Below are 24,233 nucleotides of genomic sequence, written 5' to 3'. Positions count from 1 at the left end.
AATAAATCGAAAGTTTGTACTACAATTTTTAATTGATCTTTAATCGATATCAGTTCCTGATTGATCCCCAATTTCAGATCTGACATGAAAATTCTATAATATATAAAATATATCAATCTCTTTCGTAATTTCTTCTTCAATCATAGATTATTTGATAAATTGGAAATTGATTTTAGCGAATGTTTTATGTAAGAGAATCAAAATATGTCATACTTTTTGTTTTAATAATTCTTAACAATTTTAGCGAATAGCTGTATTAAAAAAACTAGCAATTTTTTTAAGCGAATAATTTAAGATTTCTTTGATGCGATGCTTTCAATCATTAATGTCTGGATCTTTTTCCTTCTTTTTTTTTCTTTACAAGTAATCAAAATACCGTCATCTCCGAGAGGAAATGAGATAGCATCGCTTGGGAATCTGTTCGCAAAGAGATTTGTGTTGGAAAGGGGGAACGATGGTATACATTCCATGGGAATTTACCCACGATTAACGTTTGTACTTTGCGTGTAGAGAACATGGTCGTTTTTATTCACAATTATAAAAGCGAATTAATTACATTCTTATATGAGGCGTTCATTTCGAAAAAAATACTCTGTATATAGACAAAGCGATATTTGAGATATTTTTTTTATTATAGGTCGCATCTCAGCTTATATTCATATTTTATTCATTTCATATAAATTCATGATCTTCTGACACTTGATCCACGTCATTTATAAAATAAGCGACTCCTATATATTCATGGACAGATATAACATTTCTGGTAATTCGTTATGTAGGTGCGCGAAGTTATTACAAATTGCGTTATTCTCAATTAAAATTGATACATATAACCGCTATTATGCCCGTGTTATATTAGCGCGCACAAGAGTGCTTTAAAATCTTAGTTTGAACGTCCACTAATAATAATTAAAATAGGGATGGTAATATTTTATACAAGGCTGCGGTGAAATTCTTAACTGTAAATAAATCATGTACAAATCGTTTGGCTAACACAACTTGTGTACATATATAGTTTGTTATTTTTTTCTTACAAATCATAAATATTTAAGTTTCTCTTATTATGAATCGTAAATTAACAGGTAAATGATCAAATGTACCCGCGCGATTTCTATACTTTATATAAATTATAGCATTAAATTCTAACGATTGCATAAATTTTTATGTCGTGTATAATAATGTAACATGAACAGTGATGAATATCTCACGTGAAGAAATAAAAGTTTAAATAATTTCTCGCGTTTTCAATCAGAAGTAGAATTAATGGGATAATATTGCGGATAGTTGTGTGTGTGTGTGTGTGTGTGTGTGTGTGTGTGTATGTGTGAGATGTGTTTGTCTGTAATATAAAATTATTTTCAAATTTATACGTGAACATGTTAAAAAATCATCCATAAAAAATAAATCCAAAAAATTACCGAATAATGCAAAATACTACGAAATTATTTTTATTTGATTCGTATCGTGCGTTGCTTGTTCATGTTCGTGAGCATCAACGAAATGTAAGAAGTCAAAAGATCGTCCATCTTATAACCCAGCGAGGTTTCACATAAAAGTTTCGAACCTCGTACAAGATTTCCTATCGTCATGTGAAAATAAGTATTGCCGGACGACCAATTAGAGATTCTCGTAAAAGGATGTGTAATCAATATGTCCTAGAAATACATGCATAATAAAATTATCACAACCAATTACTACAATAAAAATAGATCATGCATTAACTGTTAACATACGATGTGTCATTTTAGAGTTAAACGTATACTTTATAGGCAAGAGAAGAGAAAAAAGAACAGCAAGAAAAGCGAAAGAACAGGAAGAAGGGAAGAAAGAAAAAAAGAGAATGAAGAATAGAAAGAGGAAGGGAGCAAAAAGAGAAAAGGGAAGGAGAGAGGAGAAAAAGCGAAGGGGGAGAAAGTTATCTTTATTACCTTTGATTGAGGATGTATTAGACTCACACCATGTTTATTGATGGCGATTAATAGTAATTCAGGATAGTTTGGTTCCGTGCTTTGTTTCACTTCGAAAAACGCGGAACCGAATGTCGGCCATCGATATACGATTTTTAGGAATGTGATTTTTGCATCCTCTGGACTCATGCCTATGATGAAGTAAGTCTTGATGAAAAAATCTACTCTTTTTTTACAATACACACGCTCTATCGAGTTATTTGTGCTTTTTACTTACCAGCGTCTTGATTATAAGCGGCGATTATCGATCTTTTCCAATCATTAACAGTCTGTACTTTGATCAAATCTCCTGGTATGAGTTCTCTCAACATTTGCCTGAAATTAGTCGATATTTTTCTCTCATGTTTTTATCAGAAATTATATAATGTATCTAGAAATACTTACGGAATTGCTTGTAATTCTTGTTTGTTTTCGCCGAATCGTACTCTATATACCAGAGCTGCTAATCTCGAGGCTTCTTCCTTCATACACTTATGATAGCCTATATACATTGAGCAACAAAAATGCGTGAAACATGATTTATAATTATATAGTACATTGCAATTATATAGCATTATATAATTAAATATCGATGATTATTTACCTCTTAGCAATTTGGGGAGTTCTTGATGGAAGTGGAAAATTAAATCGGCATTTCTGTCTTTACCAGGAACTGTATTTGTCCAAAGCTTTTTCATAAAGAAGACTTGATATGTGAATTGCGGCAGAACCCCTATGGATAATCAATTGATTAATATGTAAGAAAAATAATTCCTATTAAAAGTTGCAAAGAAATACATACCGTCACGTGACGGTCTAGCTTTCCGGATCCAATCGGTTAAATGTCGTACGAAATCAAAAAAGAAATCTCCTTCTGGGACAGAAATGACTTTATCGGCGATTTTAACAAACAAGCTAAAACCTTCAGCCGATCGCAGATTGAGTCTTTGCGCAATGTTTTGGCAAAAATCTTTCGCTCTAGTAGATGAGTCAACTTCGAACGCCTATAAATGGAAATGTAATGCTTAAATAATTGTCAAGAACAAAATTGCTAAAATTGTGTAGTTTAAATAGATAAGATAATTAAACAATAAGATACGTGCCTCGTCTGTATCGTCTGGAAAATAGACCTTGTGAAATATTTGCGTGGTTTTATGCTGGATAGCTTCTACTTCCACTTGATGCGGCGGATATTTCCGTTGGCCATTACGCAAAGTTTTCTGTAATCTTTGTAAAGAGTCTTGTGATATAGGATGACGTCTTGTACGCAGGAATAGAGTTAATTCCTGAAATGAAAGATAAAATTAAGAGTACATTATTGAATTTTCATCAAATGTTATCGATATGAATATCTTATGGGGAAATTTAATTTATATTCGAAGAAATTTAATGATTAATGTGATAACTCGTACTTTTAAAAGACTTTGACTGCAAATAAATAATCCAGTGGCCAGCCACATTAATTCCCACCCCCGCTCTTCACTCAATCTGTTGCGATTATCGGTGAGCTGCTTCATAATCTGACAGTAAATTTCATCCCGTAAAATCTCGTTCTTCAATGGTCCGTCAAAAATTAAATCCGTGTATTCGTTGCCGATGCGCGGTCGTTTTGTTGGTAGATCGCCCATATACTTCAAAATAGCGTTAAAGGCAAAGCATGCTTCTTCGGCCAATTCCTCTTTGGACACGAGTTTCTTTAGAAGTGGTTGCTTTAACGGGTCCCTGGAGTGATGCCATAACTCGTCAGTATGACCACGTCGTGCAGATGTTAAAGTCAGCGTCTTCGACATCGTTCTTTTTGGCGGTGTTCTAAGATAAAAATAATCAGAAAATTATCAGTTTTATTCGAGAATATAAGATGCAATTATATTAAATATTTCTATTTACCGGAAATGATCGATTGCGTATTCTAGAAGAGTGTGAGGCTTGTCGCGCGAATCCACACCGTTTATCTGTTGTGGATAGAGCTTACGAGTACTCTCAGTACTTTCGATGCTGAACAAGGCCTAAAAATTAAAATTTTTGTGTTATGCGACAGAATAAAATTATAGTAAAAAATATATAAAGATACAGAGCAAGAAAAAGAATATACTAATATAAAATATAACAATTAATTTTTCTTGGAATTTATGCTCTGCTTATTGTATCTGGCTTTTACTAGTCCGAGGAATTTAAATTGTGTTTCTCACATGAGAACGGTAGTAATTTCTTTAGATGTGTGTTAAAAAAATGAATAAAAAAGAAAATTTGAATAACAAAAAGAGAAGAAAAATTTTGCACACAGAAAAAGTTAAAAAATTCGTAAAAGAAAAAAATACAGTATAATATTGATAAGTAAGTTATTTGAATTATTTTCTCGAAAAAAATTATTCAAAATCTACAACTTTTATAATATGAAAATTATCCATATATTATCGTACCAATATATCGTTAGGTGGTTTCGTTAAGGAAGGCAAAACATAGACCGTTTCAGCTGGAAAATCACCCTTTTCGCCGGTCCTCTCGCAGGCTCCGATACACCATCCTGAGTTAAGCACTGTCTCGCCGGTGCTCTCATCCTCGAGGATAATGAGGTCCCCTTTTTGAAAGTTCAAGAACGATGAGGCCTCACCCGGCGGCTTGTAATCCTGCAGAGCTATGACGAATTTGCTACGTTTCTTCAGCCCCTCTAAGAAATATACCACTAAATCGCGAATATCCTCCGCATTTGGGCTTTGGAACGTAAACTCTTCCCCTCGTACCGTTGACAAACTGAATGTTTGTGTAAACATCTTGTTTGTTCTGCAAAAGTCGTCAAGTTTAGAATATTTTATGATTTTCAACTTAATTTTAACGGTTCAACTTAATTTTAACGGTCGTGTTATGTGTTACATACTTTTGACTAGATACGGTGGTAATTTCAGGGAAAGATAATTCCAGGAGCACTTGTTCCTGATCGTCAACGACATATACTCCCGTCCAATTGACAGCTATAATAACGTCGTTCTTAGGCAGATTTGGTCCAGAATTTCTATAAGCTTCGTAGAAACGAGAAAACAATAAAGGCCACTTGAACTTTGCATAGCTGACTATATCCTCTTTAACGCGTAATGCTGGTACTTTCTCTTTTAAGTAGTAACTCTAAAAATAAAACGTTAAAAATATCGATTGGTAGATTGTCCTTCATTAGAATCTGAACATTGTTCGTGATTTAACATTTTAAAATTTAGAAAAAAATATTTTATTACATAAAATTGTTCTCTTTCAAATAAAGAATTTCTTATTTGCTTATTTTATATGTACACATTTTTATAGAATAATATAATATTAGATTTTTTTATAGAATAACAATATTAGGGTAACGATATTTAAGTAAAATTGAATATAAAATTGTACATATAAATGTTGTATTTATATGTTCAATTTATCTATTTCAATTTCTTAATAAAATTAATTAATACTCTTGTACACATGTCTTTTATCCTCTTGGAATAATAGGTCATATATGACTATGACTATGAATAAGTCATATATGACTTGTTTATTGAAATTTTTAAAATTTACCTTCTTGTATGCCTGCAAGACGAGATGTCCCCATCGATCGATCGCTTTGTCAATTCCCGTTAGACAATAATCCGGTATGTAATTGGGCAGAAGGGTGTACAATCGATCGATGTTCATGTCAGTGTGGTATTCTATATAATATTGCTGTGCTGCAATCATCGCTAAATCTTCCTCTTTGTCACAACGATATTCGCCAAATTTGACACCGCGCACCACCTGCTGATAAATTAGATTCGTGGCCACTTGATCCTCAGTTGGCTCATGCCAAGGTGCAAAGATTTCCTTTCTGAAGAATAATCTCCATGGAGCATTTCGCTCCTGAGCACCTTGCTCTTTGGCGTATTGCTCGCACTGAGAAATAGCATCCATCACATGATCGCCACCACTGCCCAGAGATGACACCTTGTCAAATAGAGCAATGTACAAAGAGAAACCGAATTGGTCCCTCAACGAAATCTTATCGGAAAGCTGATTACACAATTCTCTAGCGGTGGTAGCCGAATCGGCTAACAGCGTCTTTGTGTTACCATCCATGAAAGTGATCGGCAACATGATCGGCTTTTTCGACTTCGTAGCCTGAAGTTCCAACCAGCTTGGCGGCTGATTGCGCGTACCATTGTTAAAAGTTCTCCTCAATCTGTCCTCGCAATAGGGTGCATAACCAGGTGGTCCTTCTCTGATAAAGGCTCGCAGATAGTGGACGAATTTCTCCGAGGGCGCGAAACAGCCGACGCAGAGGGATAGCAAGATCCAGCCTCGTGCGTGCGACGATTTAGATGGATTGTTGGTCAGTTGTTTGCAAATCTGACAGTATATTTCATCCCGCAATTCGGCGCGCAATATACCATGGCCAATGATGAAATGCAGCTTCTCGAGATTCGATGTTGGTCTAGCTTCTAACCAGGATTGATAGCTATCGGCAGTATATTCATCTTCCTGCAATTTTCTTCGCACGTCCTCGCCTAGCTTGTTCTTTCGCTTTAAAGTTAGCGACACAAGCTTGTGCCTGATGGAACGTGGTTTTTGTTTGAGAAAGGTTTCCTATAAATAATACAAGTATAAAGTAAAAATAGAGTATGAGAGTTTTTGTCTCATATTAATGTAATCAATCTAATAAATCTAATATCAATTATAAAGGAAGAAAAACTTCCGTATATACGTACAGGGTCCATGCCCATCATCTGAGCTTCCTGAAACTCTTTGCTTCTTATAAAGTTCCGTCCAAGCGTTGCTGTTACTTTCGACATCACCGAAGTCGTGTCTCTATCCATAGTATGAAATCGCGGCTCGGGTAAATCGCCCGTAAATCGAAGTATAGTTATCCATAGAGCCTGAGCGGCCAATTGGTCACCTTGCGTATGTAATGGTAATAATGGATGTTTGAGCGGCTTTCTCGAATACTGGTGCGTGATATTGCCCTGAAAATATGTGGCCGCGAATTTCTGGAATTTGAATTCAGATAAATCCTCCTCATCCTCCGAAGCCATTTGAATCGGGCTAAGTATCTCTTGCTGATCGGCTTTTGGTGCAGGAAGATCCTGTAATAAATAAGAAACTGTATTCTCTATCAAGGAAATTTTTTTTATTTTACTACTATTAATAAATATAATTTTCGTTATTAAATTTTTACTATTAGATTATGAATCAAAATTATTGATTATTTGTAATCAACTTTTAACAAAGAAATATGAAAACATGAGAAAATAATGAAAACTTACGTTAAATACGGACGTTTCCCTCGCCGGAGTCGGAGCCTCGCTGCTAGAATCTGGCAAGAAGTCAAACATAGCTTCGACTAGTTTACTATCATCGACTGGTTCGTCTTGCTTCTTGGCTGCATCGTTAATTAAATTTTTCTTAATTTCCATTCGTCGTCTATCTTCGAGCTCCATTTCGATTTCTTTTCGCTCTAGCTCTTGCATGCGCTCCTGAAATTGATACACGCAATGTCATAGAATTCATAATAATTACATGAATTATGATCATGACTCGCACTATAAGAAACTGGTCAAAGTTCTCGACAGATAATTCATGTTTTTGTTGTAAATATGAGATCTCGCTAATTCTTATCCTATCATTATATATATATATATATATATATATATATATATATATATATGTATAACGAAAATAACTTGTTAGTTTTTATTCTATATTTTTACATATAATGAGAAGAACTGATTGAATTTCTGATATAATATAAATAATAAAAAAGTTTACCTTTTTTATTATGATTTAATACTAGAGAGAATCTTTTTTTTACTTTCTATAGCTATAGAAAGTAAAAATTCAATTTCTTCGTTAATTATAGTAATGAATATAAGATAAGATACGTTTATTTTACCCTGTAATTTTGTTCCGCTATCTCCTTAGCTCGTTTGTTACCCTGGTCCTTCAGTTCGCGTTCTTCCTTCTTTCTTAATCGCAGTGCTTCTATATGCAATCTATACTCATATTTGATTTTCTTGTATCGTCTCTGCGCGATCAATCTTCTCACGTGCGCCTGTATCTTTACTATAGCCCACAACTTCTTCTGGTACATCTTACGCACTAGGTGACCCCGTGCTCGCGCCTGAAGTGCTACGATATGGCCGCGCAAGTGCCTGAATCTATGTGACAATACACGCGACCTGATGAGCGCCTGTAGTCGCATGTAACCGACTCGCATACGTTTGTATCGTTGACGTTGAGCGTAGCCTCGCCAATACTTCTGTACGATCTTTGCCGCCGTTCTCATCTTCAAAAACCTCCTCCTATAGACCCAGCCGCGAATGTTGCGCTGTAATATCAGGATCTTTCGCGTCAGTACGCGGTCGCGTTCCTGCTCGAGGAAGAGATCATGAGCATCTTTGAGAAAAACTTTGGTGTGCCCAAGCTGATAATCTGATCGACCTAACACCACATGACAAATTTTTGAAGTCGCCGTACGACAGTCCACCTAAAATTAATGATGCAAATTCTTTAATGTAAAAGAATTGAGAGAAAAGAGGAAGAAGAGTATATGTGTACATAAGCGTGTTATTAATCCATTCAGACCTGAATTTTTTCTGTAATGTAAAAAATTATTTAATTAATTTTTATTGATGCTAAGGGTTTAAAACGACGATATACATATATATATATATATTTTTTTTCGAAATATATATATTTTTTTTCACCGAGAGATCGCAGGGAAACTAATTCTAAAAAATAACTATTTCAAATGATTTTAAAGTTTTTGTGCATAATTGTGCACATAGGGTCTGAATGAGTTAACAAAAAAAAATTTATCTGATAAATTATCTACCTTGTGCGCGGGTGGAATACCCGAGATGAGAAATCGGTATCTTTCCACAAACTCGGGGAAGGAATGACGAATAGGATAACCAGCACGACGAATCCTGATAGTTTCCATCATGCCGGAATATCTTAATTGTCGACAGCAAAGACCTCGATCGAACATCTAAGATTAAATCTTGTGTTTGTAAGATTGTTATAATATTAGAACAGAATCACAAGTAAAACAAAAATATTACAAGAGAATGTTTACCATTGGTTTTTTATATTCATTCGGTTTGATGCATCTTATGAAGAAAGGTTGGCAACTGGAGAGAGTCTTCATGAGAGAATCCAGCGATTTTTTAAATTGTGTCGATAATGTGGGCGCTCTCTTCCTAGTTTCCGATCCCATTCCGATATCTTCGACGAAACAAGCTTGGAGAAATTTATTCGATGATATGTGAATAAGCTGCAATAGATCCGCGCTGAATGTATCTCTGTTTTTCTCTAGAAAACTCCTCGTATCGTAAAAGACAACCCCCGCAAAATGATTTAGGCCGAAGGATGTGTTGATGTCTGATTTAGGTTTCAAGTAATTTCTATGACTACCGTGAGTTTTGTGAATTTTCGCCAACATGGTTTGATCTGTACCCTGAAAAATAAACGATACACATTTAAAGTTACGAATGGATTACATTAAATTATTTGAAGTTTGTAAAACAATGCATTCGTACTTTCGGAAATTTCGATTCCTCATCAATAAGAGCCATAATGTTGAGCTGCTTAATCGCTATCAGATCTAAAGCGTCCTGGTTATCGACGAATTCTATATGCTGCCAATTTATCGCTTCGTGATTATACTCCTCTTGTTCCAGTTTGAATATATGTTGAACGAAGAATTGCTGGAGATTTTCGTTGGCATAATTGATACAAAACTGCTCGAAGCTATTGTGATTGAAATTCTCGAAACCGAAGATATCTAATACGCCTATAGCGCTACGGGAATTGTTCTTTGGCCTATATATGGCCTCGTTAATTTTCTTTACAATGTGTATAAATAATCGGCCATATATACCTTTCACGAACGCGTCTCTGATGTCGACCGATTGATCTCTCGACAATGTGGAAACCTATAAATGATACAATTTCGACAGGATACGTTGTGACAATTCACTGTGATTTTTACTCACAATCTTACATAGAAAAAAAATACTTACTACTGTCTCACCGTGTGCAAATATAGTTCTGCGAGTGAGCGCATCTATCAAAGATTGTGCTGGTACTCCTAGTAAATATGCCACTCTATGTACATTCGTTTGTTCCGTTATCTCTGTAGCATCCAAATTATCTAGAAATCAAATGAATGAAAGAATTAAATCTGTCCTAATTTCAACGACATATTTGAAGGAGAGAGCGATTCGATGCATCTGTTTATATTCACTGTCAAGGATCGTCGAAGCGTCTTCAGGTCTCTTCAGTTTCTCGCGTATGTCTGCGTGTGTTGCTGCGAGAGAGCGAAAGAAGCGCAACGAGCATTCGTTAGATAAATCGTGCGACGAAACGAACGCATGTCAAAAAGCACGTGACAATATCGAGAGTGAGCATTTACTTTAGTTATTGTTTTTTGTATTAATGTATTCTGTATTATGTAATGTGGAAGACTAACAAACTTCTTGATTAATTTAGCTTGATATCTACTCCAATATTTCGAGAATTATCCTACATATTTAATAATTTGCATAATTAACTTTCATACCTACGACAGTGGCTCTATACTTTATATTGCCCATGTGTAACAAAGCCGCAAGCAATTTAAGCACTTCCCAAATTTCCATATCGGAGAATAGCAGAACCTTCATAGCCGATCTTATGTCGGCGAATTCAGCTGCATCATCACGCCCTTCGCAAGTAATACTGCTACCCTGAAAATAAAAATAACAATTACGTATATTGATAAAGCACATGTGCAATATATGAAAGTGAAATATATGAAAAAAAACATTTTTATTTTCTTTTATATAAAGTAAAACGTACATTAATATAATACGATATTACAATATTGTAATCACAGATACAGCATAATATATTTAAATAATGCATATAATGTATTTACAAATATACAACGACAAACTTGTTATTTAATCAATTCAATTTTTTTAATACGTGAAATATTTGAATACATATGTCTTGCTTTTCATATATTTTTACAGAAGAAATGCGGTATTAATGTTCGTGAAAATATGGAGATATATGCTAAATATATATAGAAGGAAAGATAATTTAAGAAAACTACTATTTTATATATATATATATATATATATATATATATATATATAACACATTTATTTGTATTAGTTTTATGTCTTTTTAGTATTATTATTAATTGTACTTACTCCTATGAGATATTTGTACGTAGATGCATCCTCTAGTTCGAGTTTTTGTTTCTCTTCCCTTGAAAGACCAGCTAACATGCAATAAAAAATATGATAATTTCTTTCATCCAAGCTTTGAGATACGATTCGTGACTTTTCCAAAAGATATTGCTCAATCTTAGCTCCTTCTATTACGCCCTGTTCGTTGAAATGAATATCGATATATTTGCCAAAACGGGAAGAGTTATCGTTTCTCACGGTTTTTGCATTGCCAAAGGCTATAATAAAGTATCATTTGATCATTCATTAATTAATTCGTGTTTTAATTTAAAAGCAAGTTGATTTTAGCGTTACAATTTACCTTCGAGTATGGGATTTGCTTCCAAGATTTGCTGTTCGATCCATGAATGTTTCCCGCTGATCGCTGCTAAATATTGTAGAATTAATTTCGTACTTTCTGTTTTTCCGGCTCCGCTTTCGCCGCTAAAGCAAACGATTTCTTTCATTAATAATATGAAGGAAAAAACTCGTATGAATTATAATATATTTTGCACTTATAACATATGTTCTTTTATAACATTTATTATTTTATATATTTTTAGTAATATCTATTTATATATTAATAATTATTTTAAAAATAATAAATATGCTTGAAATATTAATTATCGATCTTCTTCGTGAGCTTTGTTTATCTAACAAAAGATCATTTAAAGTAATTAATCATCAAGCGATTTATGAAGTCGTGCATCATGATAAATTGTCTTTGACTTCCGTTTTAGTGCCACGTAGAAAGCCGAACTCTTTCGTACCTAATTACTATGCACTGATCCTGGCCATATCGGTTCATATGCGCATAACTATTATCGCCGATGGCAAATATGTGAGGTGGCAGCTCTCCGATTTTACGATCCTTGTAGAGTTTGATTTGTTCCGCGGTATAAATAGGCAGTATCTGATATGGATTGACGGCGACCAGAATGGAGCCTGTGTATGTCTGCAAAATTATTATGTTACATTGTATTTGCGGCGTATTTATGCACCCGCCCTTTTGTTCAATCGATCGTCCTTGATACAATAAGATACTTACGTAAATGAGATTCTCGTTGTAACGTATTAATAAATTTCGCAAAATTCCAGCTTCATGGAGGTCTCCTAAACTGATCATATCTTCTACACCTTGCACCGAAGTGGCATGCATGGCCTTTATCCGTCTCTCTGGTGTTAACCATTGTTCCTGTAGAGGAGTTATTTTTTGGTTAATAAATTTAAATGGAACGATTAAGTAGGAAAATATAAGCAATCAAATTCTTTGCATTCTTTATAGTCAAATTTTATTTTATTTTAATGAAACTTCTATCGATGGATATTGTCATTAAAAAAAAATGTTTAGAATTTTTCTAAATAAACAGTATCCGATTAATTTAAAATATCGATAATAATTTTAAATTTTAAATTTGCTAAAAAAAACAAAATAAAATAAAAATTAATTTTATTTAATTTAAGAGATTTACAATTTTCTAATTTAAAATAATTTTAAATTTAAAGTTTAAAATTTATTTTAACTTTATTTATATATTGAAATAATGATTTTTATTAGAGACTTTGATATATATGTATCACGATTATTGATTTTTGTTTTCTGTTTTGATAGAAAAATTAAGAATGTAATGGATTTAGATTTGGAGATTAAAGTTTGAATGTTCAAATGTTTATTTTATAATTTTAATTTTATGTTTGTATATTTTTATGTTTTAAAATTCTTATAAACCGATCTGTGAGTTTTTGTTTTTAAGTATGAATTATGTATTTAAGCTTTAATGTAAAAAAATAAGATATATGAAAGAAATATTGTCAAATAAAAAAAAATACGCAAAATGTAAGCCGGAAGCTATCCTTAGTCTCAAAGCAAGAATTATATACATATATATAAATAAGAATAATAAAATTTCAAATTTTCAAATTTTCTTGTAAAATATATTTGCAATTAATCAAAAAACTGTTAAAAAGTTTGAAATTTTATTTCTTAATTCATAAAATCGTTTGCGTTATGTGTACTTTATAATACCTTGTTATCGTCGTCCTTTACTTGGATACGTCTGCCTTCTGCTGAGATTACTCGCGCTCCGATCGCGACGTCAAATTCTCTTCCTGAGATTGGTTCTATCCATATATAATCTCCCTGCAAAGATCTCAATATATTTCCACGTCTTTCTTTGCCAGGACAGATTATCGCGATATGATGTAGTATGTAGAAGTTCATAATGGAAATTGTATATTTGTAACTTTCGTAAATGCATTTTCTTCCATGAAATTGCATTTAGTTCAGGTATGCACATGTTATTAGAAGCACATGATCTCTAGTGTGGAACACGATTATGTGATAACTAACTGATTAAATATTACTACGCGTCATCACACTAGGATAAACATGATAACTCAATGTGGTGTAATGCAATACGAGTCTGCATATTTTTCAATTTACATTTATTTAAACATTTCTCTATTTAATTAACAGAGGAGATCTATTTGATTTTTATAAAAAAATTTCCTGGAAATTCCTTGATATTCCAAATATTTTTGTTCAAAAAATCAGATAAAGACATTATCTCTTAAAGACTTTTTGATGCAATTTTTTAAAATAAGTTTTTTGTTTTTAATACGTTTTGAAATATTTTGTAATACTTTGTACTTTGATATACGTTTGTAATACTTTTTATTCATGCAAAAGAAAGATAAAGATACTTGAATTTCAAGTGCTAGATTTGCAAATGTACTGAAGAAACTGAATAGTTTCCCTAAGAAACATTTTTCATTTGCATAACACTTTTATTTTTTATTACTAAAAATTACAATTAAACATGTATTACATATTTTGTTAAAACAAATATATAAACAGAGATAGATATACATATTTATAATATATTTTAATTGAATTTATTTTAATTTGCTTGCTGAGTGTTAGTTTACAATATTAGAGTAAAATTATCAAAAGAAGACTTTTTGTAAAAATTCTCTGAGTCTCAATAATATTCTACAAAAATTCCTTGATTTTTCCAGATACAAAAAATCTTAAAATTCCAGGTTTTCTTTGTTTTTCCAAAGAGTAGACCATATTTAATTGTTATTCAGAAGTTTTTATTGTCCTCTATTTAATTAAGAAGCATTCGAATTGAGGCAGTAATCACATGAAAGAAAAATATATTACACATGCTTGTATTTTTATTAATTTTCTTAATAGTTATTCAGTAAGCAATTTCCATGTATGCCTACGCTACTGTTAAATACGACATACATGTAACCTAAATAATTGTCGAAAGTAGTGAACGTTAGCGTTATACTTGGACGCGGTAAATCAGACTTGCGTTAATCAATGTAATTCACGTTAGTAGTACACGTTGTTGAGTAATTTACAAGTTGGCTAATATGGATTTTTATGGCAATGAAAAATTCTCGCGTTCGTGAATATACGAAAAACGAGAAGTAAGTCGATCGATCAACGCGAGATATGGAATTCGCATTAACGCGAAAGAGTATCAGGAGTCTAAATGGAGTTATGATGTACCGTTGTAATAACTGTATGCTTTACCATTCGGCGCGATGCGCGGCGCGAACGAGTAAAAAGAATTATTTCGCCATTATTTGCTTTTCTTTCATATCGATCGCTCTTCCAATCTTATCGAACTGCGTCCCCCGTTAGATTGATTCGCTTTCTCTTTGCTTTCATTACTATTGGCATTTGTAATTAGATCAGAGGAGCATCGAGGATTCCATCGCGCTTGAATTTCACACACGTAATACGTAACATTAATGAAGTGCATTTATTTGAATGAGATATTTCAAGATTATTGAATTTGCATTAATCCTTTGAGAATGGCAGATGTTTTGAGATTTTTCTTCAAAAGTTGATGAACATATATATAGTTAAGTTATTAATTTTAATCATAAGTTTTTAATTTTAATCGATATCGCATTTTTATGTTTGTCACTCATTCCTAAAATTTAAAATTTTCTAAAAATAAAATTAATTTAGTGGCGTTATAAATAATCAGTTATAATTATCAGCCAACATGCGACATCAATTGGAACTGTAAAAAAGACAAGAAAACATCGGAAGAAACTTATTGATTTCTCCTCTCTTATTTAATATGAGGTTTAATAAAAAAGAAAATAAAGAAAATATGTGTCGTTTATGTCAATCAATAAGAAGAGAAAAGAGAAGATCAGAGTCAAGATGTATAGAATATGATGTTGATCTCTATGTGTAACTGATTGCTTCAAAAAATATCATATATTTTAATTCATTTTTAGTCAAAACTGTTTTCATTAAATAAATACCTTTTATCAATTTTATAAAAGTTTGGTTTTTCAAAAAATAGTCCTCAAGAGTTAAAGAAACGTTGACAAATAATAGTTTTCTATTACCCAATTATGATTATTCATATACCATGGTTTAATATACCATGGTTTAATATACCATGGTTAAATTAATTTTCAAGCGAGCGAGCAAGAAAGAGAGAGAAGGAAAAATTATATTGAAAATTAATTATGTTGGAAATTATTAAAAAAAAAATTAAAACTATATATGTAGATATAATATAATTTTAACATAACATTACACATATAACATTTTGATATATTTGTTAATCAAACGCGATTGAAAGTTTGGCAAGCGCACGAAAGTAAAACTGCTGGTAGAAGCAAAAGATAGAAGGGGCTTTTATTTCAAGACGAGGAACGGATGAGCTCTTTCGATGTTCCGGTGAAATGAATAATCGGAACGTATACGTGTATCAAGTGTACGATCTCCGACTTCATAGCACACGAAGACTCGTGCCACACATGGATAATGCACGCTACATCGATACAAACAGTTGCAACATACGGAACTGCATCACGGAGCGTTTCGTGCAGTGGGAGTTCGATGAGCTTTAATGAAACCGTCTTGCTTAATTTAATTGCAGGTTACTCACATTTGACAGATAAGAAAATGAGAGAAATCAATAGCAAAAATCAATTTTCTTTCGAGACGATGATTTTTATCATCATTTATACTTAAAACAAGAATTGTTTTGAAATCTTTTGCGCTGTAATTCATTATAAATCAAGCCAAAAGTGGAAACTAATCTTTCAAAATTTACAAAGGACGCGACGCATTTCGATAAATAATTCAAATAAATTTTGTATAATTAATTCATTCATGCTGCTTATGTTAGTGATATTGCGAAAAAACGAAATAAAAGCTATTTAAGAAGTCATTGTTCATCACGACTGTTTCATTATTGTTCTTCAATTTGTTTCATTTAACGTTCAAATTAGTTGTATCGAATGGACCTAATTCTTTTCCACGATAAGATGAGAGATAACGATACGGCATATGAGTAATTAGTATGTCCGTTAAGCGACAACTACTAGTTTTGCTTGCACGAAATATGAAAATAATGCTTGTTCACGAAGTAATAAAGAGCCATCAATTATGACATCAATTAACTGATCGTTCATCTCAAGAGTCGTATACCATCAATCGTTTTGATGAGATACACTTTTTGATACTAGAAAAATATCAATCTTTTTACAATTGATATTCAAAATATAAAGATGAAATATTAATAAAGCATCGTTGTCGAAATTACAAGTATTCCATGTTTCGATATTTTTTATAAAATTTGATTGATTCGAATTGATATTTGAAGGATGCATACACGGTTATATAGGATGATAGAAAAATATTTGTTAGAAATCCAGAAAAAAATATTCCACAAGATTAAAATATAAGCTATAAGAGAGGCTGAGAAAGGACATATTGACTACACATATAAGTCACATATGCTTTCACATATAAGTTTGATAAAGAAAGTTTTGAATTTCTCACATGCATTGCATTTTTTTCTGGATCCCTAGCAAATGATTATTTTCCACCCGTGCATTTTATGTAAATTTGACGGATCAACACGCTATCGGTCGCCGCCTTTCACTTACATAAAACGATCTTTCGTTTATGTATAATACATTGCATGCATTTACTGATATAAGAAAGGCAATGAACTAAATCCTCTTGATTTCTACAATCGTTTTGAACGCATGACAAGATACCGTAATTGATCGTCTGCATCTACGTTATTTAGTTCTTTTTTCTTTTTTTTATATAACGTGTGCTGTTATTGCATATCAGTTACGACAGCACAAGAGTATACACATTACAAAATATATAAATAGATCGGAAATTATTACCGATTATTAAATACCGCTAACTAAGCGCATGGCCTTGCATAATATTATGTGCAAATATTTTATTTTTTTCATTATCATTTATTTTTCTTATTGTATTTTTAATTATTAAAATTATATAAAATGAACTATATAAAATTATTAATTATATATATTTTGTCTTTCTCTCAAAATTTGCTGCCAATCGAGTGTCATTTCTCATATAATCAATTCATTGATTAAACGATTTGACACACACATACACCTTTATCATTAAATAATTAAAATATTTGATAAAATTAAAATTAAAAATTAAAATTAAAATATTTGATACTATTACTTGAATATTGTTCAACGACTTGTCGACGCTATCAAATATCGAAGAGGTTTGCATATACTTTTAATTTTTTACACATGACATTTTAAGAAATGTTGATTTTCTCTTTTTACGACTCGTGTAACATCGACATGGCAATAATTTGAGAGGATAAGAAGAAGTTGTGTATGCAAAAAAAGATAAGAAATATTTATTCGCTGCGCTGTCCGTCGAAATGACTACGTGAGCATTATTTAGCGATACATCATTGTTTACAACGAGAGAACACGATGACTCCCGTTTGGTTATTTTCACTCGTCACAGATTCCTACTGACCGTGTTCGAGAACGACGAGGAAAGCGGTAAATGTAATGGATTAAACTGCGCGATATTGCAGCTTCATCGAATTTTGCTTAGTTTCGCCATTCGATTGATCGATGAATTCACACATAAATTTCTATAGCTTTTCACCTGCGAGAAATTGTTCGCAATATCCTCGCAGGTATGATTAAAGTATGGATTATGGCTACAACAAAACGTGTATATGGAATGTTCTGATATAATATGCTGTTATAATATGTTATCGAAATCCGTCGAGTAGAAATCTGTTAGATGAAAAAGATAATTCATTTATTGTTGTATAATGTATAAGATGTTGCACACAAAGTGTTATAAGGTTTTTTCTTCAAAACTTAGCATTTTACAAAAAATATTTCATGCATTGATAGGGTTTTGAAGAGGAGAAAAGTTGACAATCTTGCATTTTAAATAGGAAAAAATAAATTTTAGATAAGAATAAAATAGAAATTTATAATGAGCAACTCTATATTTTTTCTTCAAAACAATTATATATTTTCTTTATAATTGATTCCTCTTATTATTTTATGCATAAAAATATTCAGACAACAGACATAATTAAAAAAGTGAATATTTTATGGCATATTTCATAGTTTACGTAATTTATTATGTCAAATTAAAAGATAAAATATCTCGTAAACTATTCAATTTCTGGCCCTCGTATTCTTGTGACTTGTACTTTTATATCGAATATTGCGAGAAATTTATTTAAGGAAGAATATGGTTCCATTTAAAAAAAAATAGATTGCTCTTTACATGATTTAAAAAAAATAATCTCAGTTAAAATTTAAAATTATCAACTTTTTTCTCTCTTAAAATTTTATTAATTTTATTTGAAACATTTTGTATTAATATCAAGTTTTGAAGAAAATATTTTATATTTTCTTCAAAACTTGATATTAATACAAAATATTTTATATAAGACACTCCAATATAATATGAATATTATGTCAATATTATGTTATGTCCAATATTATGTCCAATATATTATAGAATATTAGTACATATAATATGAATATTATGTCAATTATATTATGTCAATTAAACATCAAGAGAGAAAAACCTACCCGTGTGACGATGACCATCTCTTAAGTCGTGGTTATCGGCACTCCGCCTGGAAACAAAAATAATATATTATTATATAAGATTAAATCATATTGCATCAGATATGCGTTTATAATTTTAGCTTTAATAAGAAATTCTCTGCTAATAAGAAAAGATTCTCTGCTATAAAATTTGTAAAGATTTAGAAATGTCCATCACGAGTATTATATATACATGTAACGTCTTGAGGGAAATTTGCAAGTTCGCAGGAATTCATTGAAACTGTTAGAGGAACTATGTAAAAGCACTCGAATTCTCGAGTCCGAGGAATTTGACGGTTACTGTGCATCGCACGCACGTGTCGTTGCATCTATTTCAAGAATAAAAAACATCCCTACGAACATCGGTCATGTCTGGCGGATCACCGTTACTATAGTAGCAGCGCAAACCTGTTCGCAAAAGTGGGTTAGATAGTTTACGTTGTCGAGCCATACGGCCTCGATGAGATCCGAGAGTCTTCTCGGGATCAATCTCTCATCCGGCACGCACAGCCATCTAATACTGTTCGAATACTGTCGCACGTTTAGATCATCGAACCACGAATAAAATCAAGAAAAAAAGAAAAAAAGAAAAAAAAGAAAAAAAAGAACGTTTTATAGCGATAATTTTAATGACATATTCCTGGGCTCAAATAAGACAAATTCGAGAATGAAGATGTCGAAAATATAATACTTTTTAAAGAAAGTTGACAAATCAGATAACTTAAAACTCATTCAGAGGCACAGTACATCGTATAGTATAATAAAAGTATCGTTTATTATCGAAATAATTACACGCATGATATCAAAATGCTTCGTTGACATATTTAGTCATATTTAAATGCAAATAATTAGTGTATTATATATGCAGATAATAAAATAATTATATATAAAAATATTATAAAAAATTAAATGTGTAATGTGTATGTATAACGCGAGCTGTTTAAACTATCATAAAATATCATATGTCGATCAACTTCCCTCATAAAAATGTTTTTCTCAATATCATTCGATATGCTATTTTTTAATATGCTGTTAATTGTAAGATGTTATATAATTCGGCAATGCATAATAAAATACATAATAAATAATATAATAATAGAAATATATATAATAAAATGCATAATAAAATATATTGATACAAATACAAAATTTGTTGGTCTACTTATTTCCACGAATTTTATCTGTAGTTTTCTACAAGTTAGTTACTGATGTAAAATAAAAATTTTAAATATTTAAAGCATTTTTAGTTATCTACGGAATTAGATATTTAGAATCATACGTATGTACATAAGTCACTAAAACATTTTACTACACAGATAATGGTTGCAAATTAGTCTCGCCAAAGTATATAATGTTTGACTAGTCCTTGTGCAGTCTTATTTTTTATTAAATTATAAGATCTTTTCAGTCTATATCTTTAGATAAAATAATTAAATCACATTTAATTTAATCATAAAAATTAAAATCATATAAACATTTAAAATGAATCACAGAAATTTACAGAATTTACCAGAATATTTATGAATTTTACAGAACAATCTTTGATCACTGCCTCTCAAAATAATTTCGATCAATAAGATATCCAACATTTAGCGTGCTTCAACCACAAAGAGTGAAAGATCATTGCGCGATGTAAACAATATTACATTATTTTTCTCACGTCTATATAAACTAGTATAATACATATATATATATATATATATATATATATATATATATATAAGTTGTGAGTTTAAAAAAAATTTATAAAATATTATATTATGAATTAATTGTAAAAAAAATTTATGATTTTATATAAGCTATATAATAATTATATTTATTACTTCTTTCTACGATAAACATACGTGTATGCGATTTATAATATATAATCTATACCCACAGAATACAATTCTATTCTTTAAAAAAAAATTGGGACGGATCATATTGATAGAATTCTATTGAAAAATTCTATTCTCTTCTTTCCGGATGAAATGCATCGATTTGCGCTTGGCTGCGCAATACAATTTAGAAGAACGAACGGGGTAAAAGACAGCTAGAAATATTACTGCTTGTAGATTGAACTCGTAGATTGAACGAATAAGTACATATGTTTCGCATTATTAGGATAGTTCCAGCAGTTTGCCTTTAGCGAAAAAATTGAATTTATTAAACTTAAAATAAAATAAGAGATAATAATAATAATAATAAAAATGTATTAAAATAAAATCTCTATAATAAATTTAAATTTAGATTCTTAGGGACATAAGAATCCTTTAAGACTTCGAAGCAAAATTAGAGATTTTACAGCAATATTATAACTCGATTAAAAATTTGTTTAATTTTCTTATTGCTGCATAAATATAGAAATATAATTTAATATAAAATATTGAATTATTAATTAAGTATATATATTTCAAATTAAGTATATATTTTTAAGAATAATACATTAATATATATTTTTTAATATACATATATTAATAATATATTTTTAATTATTAATTTTATGTATATATGATTAAAAAGATTTTTTTATTTGAACATTTGAAGAAAAAGAAACGGCTTCACGTTTGTGTTAGAATACGATCACAACAAGACTTACTATGATATTTTTTGATATTAATTATAAATATATATTTACGTTACATCACGCATGCAAATCTTTTAGCAATTCACGAGTAGACAGTTTCGTTTATGCGATCGAGCATTCTATCTTCTCTTTCAATATAAAATTGCATTTCAATTTCATCCTTCGTATCTTCTTTTACGTTAACGTGCAATGAGACTCGGCAATTTTTTAACACACTTATTTATTATACCATTAATTAAAGAAGCAGGAATTTGGAGTAGAACTATTGACGCACGTCGAGAGATTCTGGAGTAAATGTTTGAGCTGTACAGGTATACGAATTACTATTGCTCTCTGAATTAAAATCGTTGCTTTCGTTTTACATACGCAGACATTCGTGTCTCGCCATGAACTTGAGGCACGGGCGTGAGCAGTCGCAGTCATTGACTTTGAAAATATCCGCAGAGAACGGTCAGTGGCGTAGAGCGCCAGGCGCGCGAGCAGGAGACTTTAATGGGTGATCGAACGAGGCGCGTTTAGCGCCAGGGAAGCCTGTATAACTTATGCTTCTAATCCTACACATGTATCCGCTACAAGAAAACTTATATATAGATATACATATATACTGTTCAGGAAGCCGTATTTCAAGTAATATTAGTATCAATCATAATAAACTTTATAAATAAATTTAAAGAAACATGAAGGAGAAACTTTGACTTTGACAAGCGTATATATCTGCCTATTTATCTCTCTTTCTCCTTCTGTATGAAAATCAATTACAAAAGTAATAATGATAATAAATTTATAATCACATAATATATATAATAATAAAGAAATTTATAATTTTTACAATTTAGTAACACATTAATATGCAGATCACAATATATTTCCACACATTACTGGTGCTTTAGTTATCAATATTTATCTATGTTTCTTTCTCTTTCTCTCTCTCTCTCTCTCTCTCTCTGTCTGTCTCTCTCTCTTATATGTGTTCTGAGTATGTGAATAATCAATTACAAACAAAATAAATTTATGATTTTGACGACTTATTAATGCAATAGTATACAAATCACAAGTGATATATTTTTCCATGAATTATTGATGGCAAAATATTGAATTAATATTTGCAAATCCAATATACATTAAAAAATTATTGAAAATAATTATTAGAAAAGAGTAATATTTATCTTTCGAGAAATACAAATGTAATAACGTATGTATTGCAAAATGTGATAATGTATGTAAAGCTGTAATATGTTTGAAAAATCAGTTTATCAATAACTTTATCTCACATAGTTACATACTTATCTCTTACTATTATCACAGCACTACCGTGCGATATTCACGCATGACAATCCGTGCGACTCATTACGTTTTTTTTCCCTTTTTTTTATTTATCTTTTTCTAGTCATAAAAAGATTTATTCAACTCGTCGACGCGATATTTGTAATAAGAAGGTATAAAGTTTAGCGTTAATTGTGATTACTCATTTTTCACTTCGCAATCTCATAATCTTGTTATTATAAAAAACCGGTGACCAAGAATTCCGGTGTCTATCGATAAACGCGACGCTAGATAAGACCACTTTTTTTCCATGACAATCCTTTTAAAGCTCAAGTTGTATCGAAAAACTCAATTAAAAAAATTCGACTCTTTCCAAACTCTTAATAACGCCAATAATCCTCGAGTCCGAATCAGCAATGGCGCGTTCATGGACCGTGAAAAAAACGAAAAAGCGAAATTTTCGTCGCAGTTCGTACGCGTGTACTTTCGCTTTGTTCGTCCGGAACCCGCGCCTTCGATCCGTTTGACCCCGATGGTACCCCGGGATAAGAATCTGACGGATTGGTCCTCGATCGCCGAAACAATTCAGCCCAGGAGAGAGCCCGGGAAAGGTGAGGAAGGAAGGAAGAGGGACTCGTGAATTTCCCCCTGCGTGAAACGGAACTTTGGACGACGTACCTGTTGCGAGTAACGAGAAACACGACGAGAGCGGCTTATACGTCGACGGCACGCTCCATTAAAAGGCACTTATACACTGGCACTGTACACTTCCGACGCGGTGGCGGACAACTCGCTTCTCATGTCCGGTCCCTCCGGGGATCGGCTCCGCGATGATGATGACGAACGGGCGAGAGCAAGATGTACGCGCGAGATGACGGATCGAGGTCTCTCTCTCTTTCTCTCTCTCTTTCTCTCTGAGCGAATAGATGCGGGCAAAGATGAGGTAAGGTCACCAAGGTGGTGAGATCGCGCGCGGGACAGCCGGTGGCGATTTACGGAGTCGTCGTTCCAGAGGATAGATTACGGTGAACCGGCACATTAATACGTTCACTCGGCGAGCTTCGGCGAGGATCGGGTGTGCCAGGTACCAGAGGTAGGCTAAGAGACCCAAATCGGAGTAGCGGAGTAATAAGCGCGCTTCGGATTTCCCCACCGAACACTCGGCACGTCTGCGACTCGGTGAAGGGTACCTCGCGTATCATAGACGACAATACGGAGCCCGAACTCCGCGATTGACCGAGCGACTCTATCACCGAGTTGCTTCCACGCCGCTTCCAGGTCACACCGTCAGATAACAAGCTACTTGTGCGCTACGTCGTTCAC

The 24,233-nt window shown here is 32.2% G+C and overlaps 1 protein-coding gene across 2 annotated transcripts; it reads right to left on the bottom strand.

Moving 5' to 3' along the window:
* Nucleotides 1–505: 505 nt before the first annotated feature.
* Nucleotides 506–24,233, bottom strand: LOC105253601 (myosin-VIIa). Of its 2 annotated transcripts, none has more exons than XM_025408027.1 (27): nt 19,064–19,081; nt 13,185–13,298; nt 12,207–12,353; nt 11,929–12,113; nt 11,481–11,602; nt 11,141–11,397; nt 10,504–10,669; nt 9,965–10,095; nt 9,482–9,877; nt 9,019–9,399; nt 8,776–8,931; nt 7,834–8,427; nt 7,208–7,417; nt 6,653–7,027; nt 5,490–6,530; nt 4,822–5,066; nt 4,367–4,727; nt 3,834–3,952; nt 3,359–3,755; nt 3,050–3,232; nt 2,749–2,950; nt 2,551–2,679; nt 2,352–2,448; nt 2,185–2,282; nt 1,929–2,098; nt 1,419–1,655; nt 506–1,339 (listed from the first exon to the last, which is right to left on the bottom strand). In XM_025408027.1, the coding sequence occupies exons 1-26, from the start codon at nt 19,079–19,081 to the stop codon at nt 1,449–1,451; spliced, it is 6,501 nt and encodes a 2,166-aa protein (XP_025263812.1). In that variant the 3' UTR covers nt 506–1,339; nt 1,419–1,448. The 2 variants fall into 2 exon arrangements, with proteins under 2 accessions (XP_025263812.1, XP_025263811.1); XM_025408026.1 differs by lacking the exon at nt 506–1,339 and adding an exon at nt 23,589–24,233 and having other exon boundaries at nt 1,449–1,655; nt 19,064–19,110.

The sequence above is a fragment of the Camponotus floridanus genome, unplaced genomic scaffold (assembly GCF_003227725.1).
Source record: "Camponotus floridanus strain SB8 unplaced genomic scaffold, Cflo_v7.5 scaffold2, whole genome shotgun sequence".
Lineage (NCBI taxonomy): Eukaryota > Metazoa > Arthropoda > Insecta > Hymenoptera > Formicidae > Camponotus > Camponotus floridanus.
Note: the sequence above shows the minus strand (reverse complement) of the source record. Positions and strands in the feature narration are given on the sequence as shown.

Coding starts and splice junctions, on each gene's coding strand:
- LOC105253601 (XM_025408026.1), bottom strand. Junction 3,233..3,358: donor GCAGTCAAAGTCTTTTAAAA/GTACGAGTTATC, acceptor CTTTCATTTCAG/GAATTAACTCTATTCCTGCG. Junction 2,951..3,049: donor TTCCAGACGATACAGACGAG/GCACGTATCTTA, acceptor TTCCATTTATAG/GCGTTCGAAGTTGACTCATC.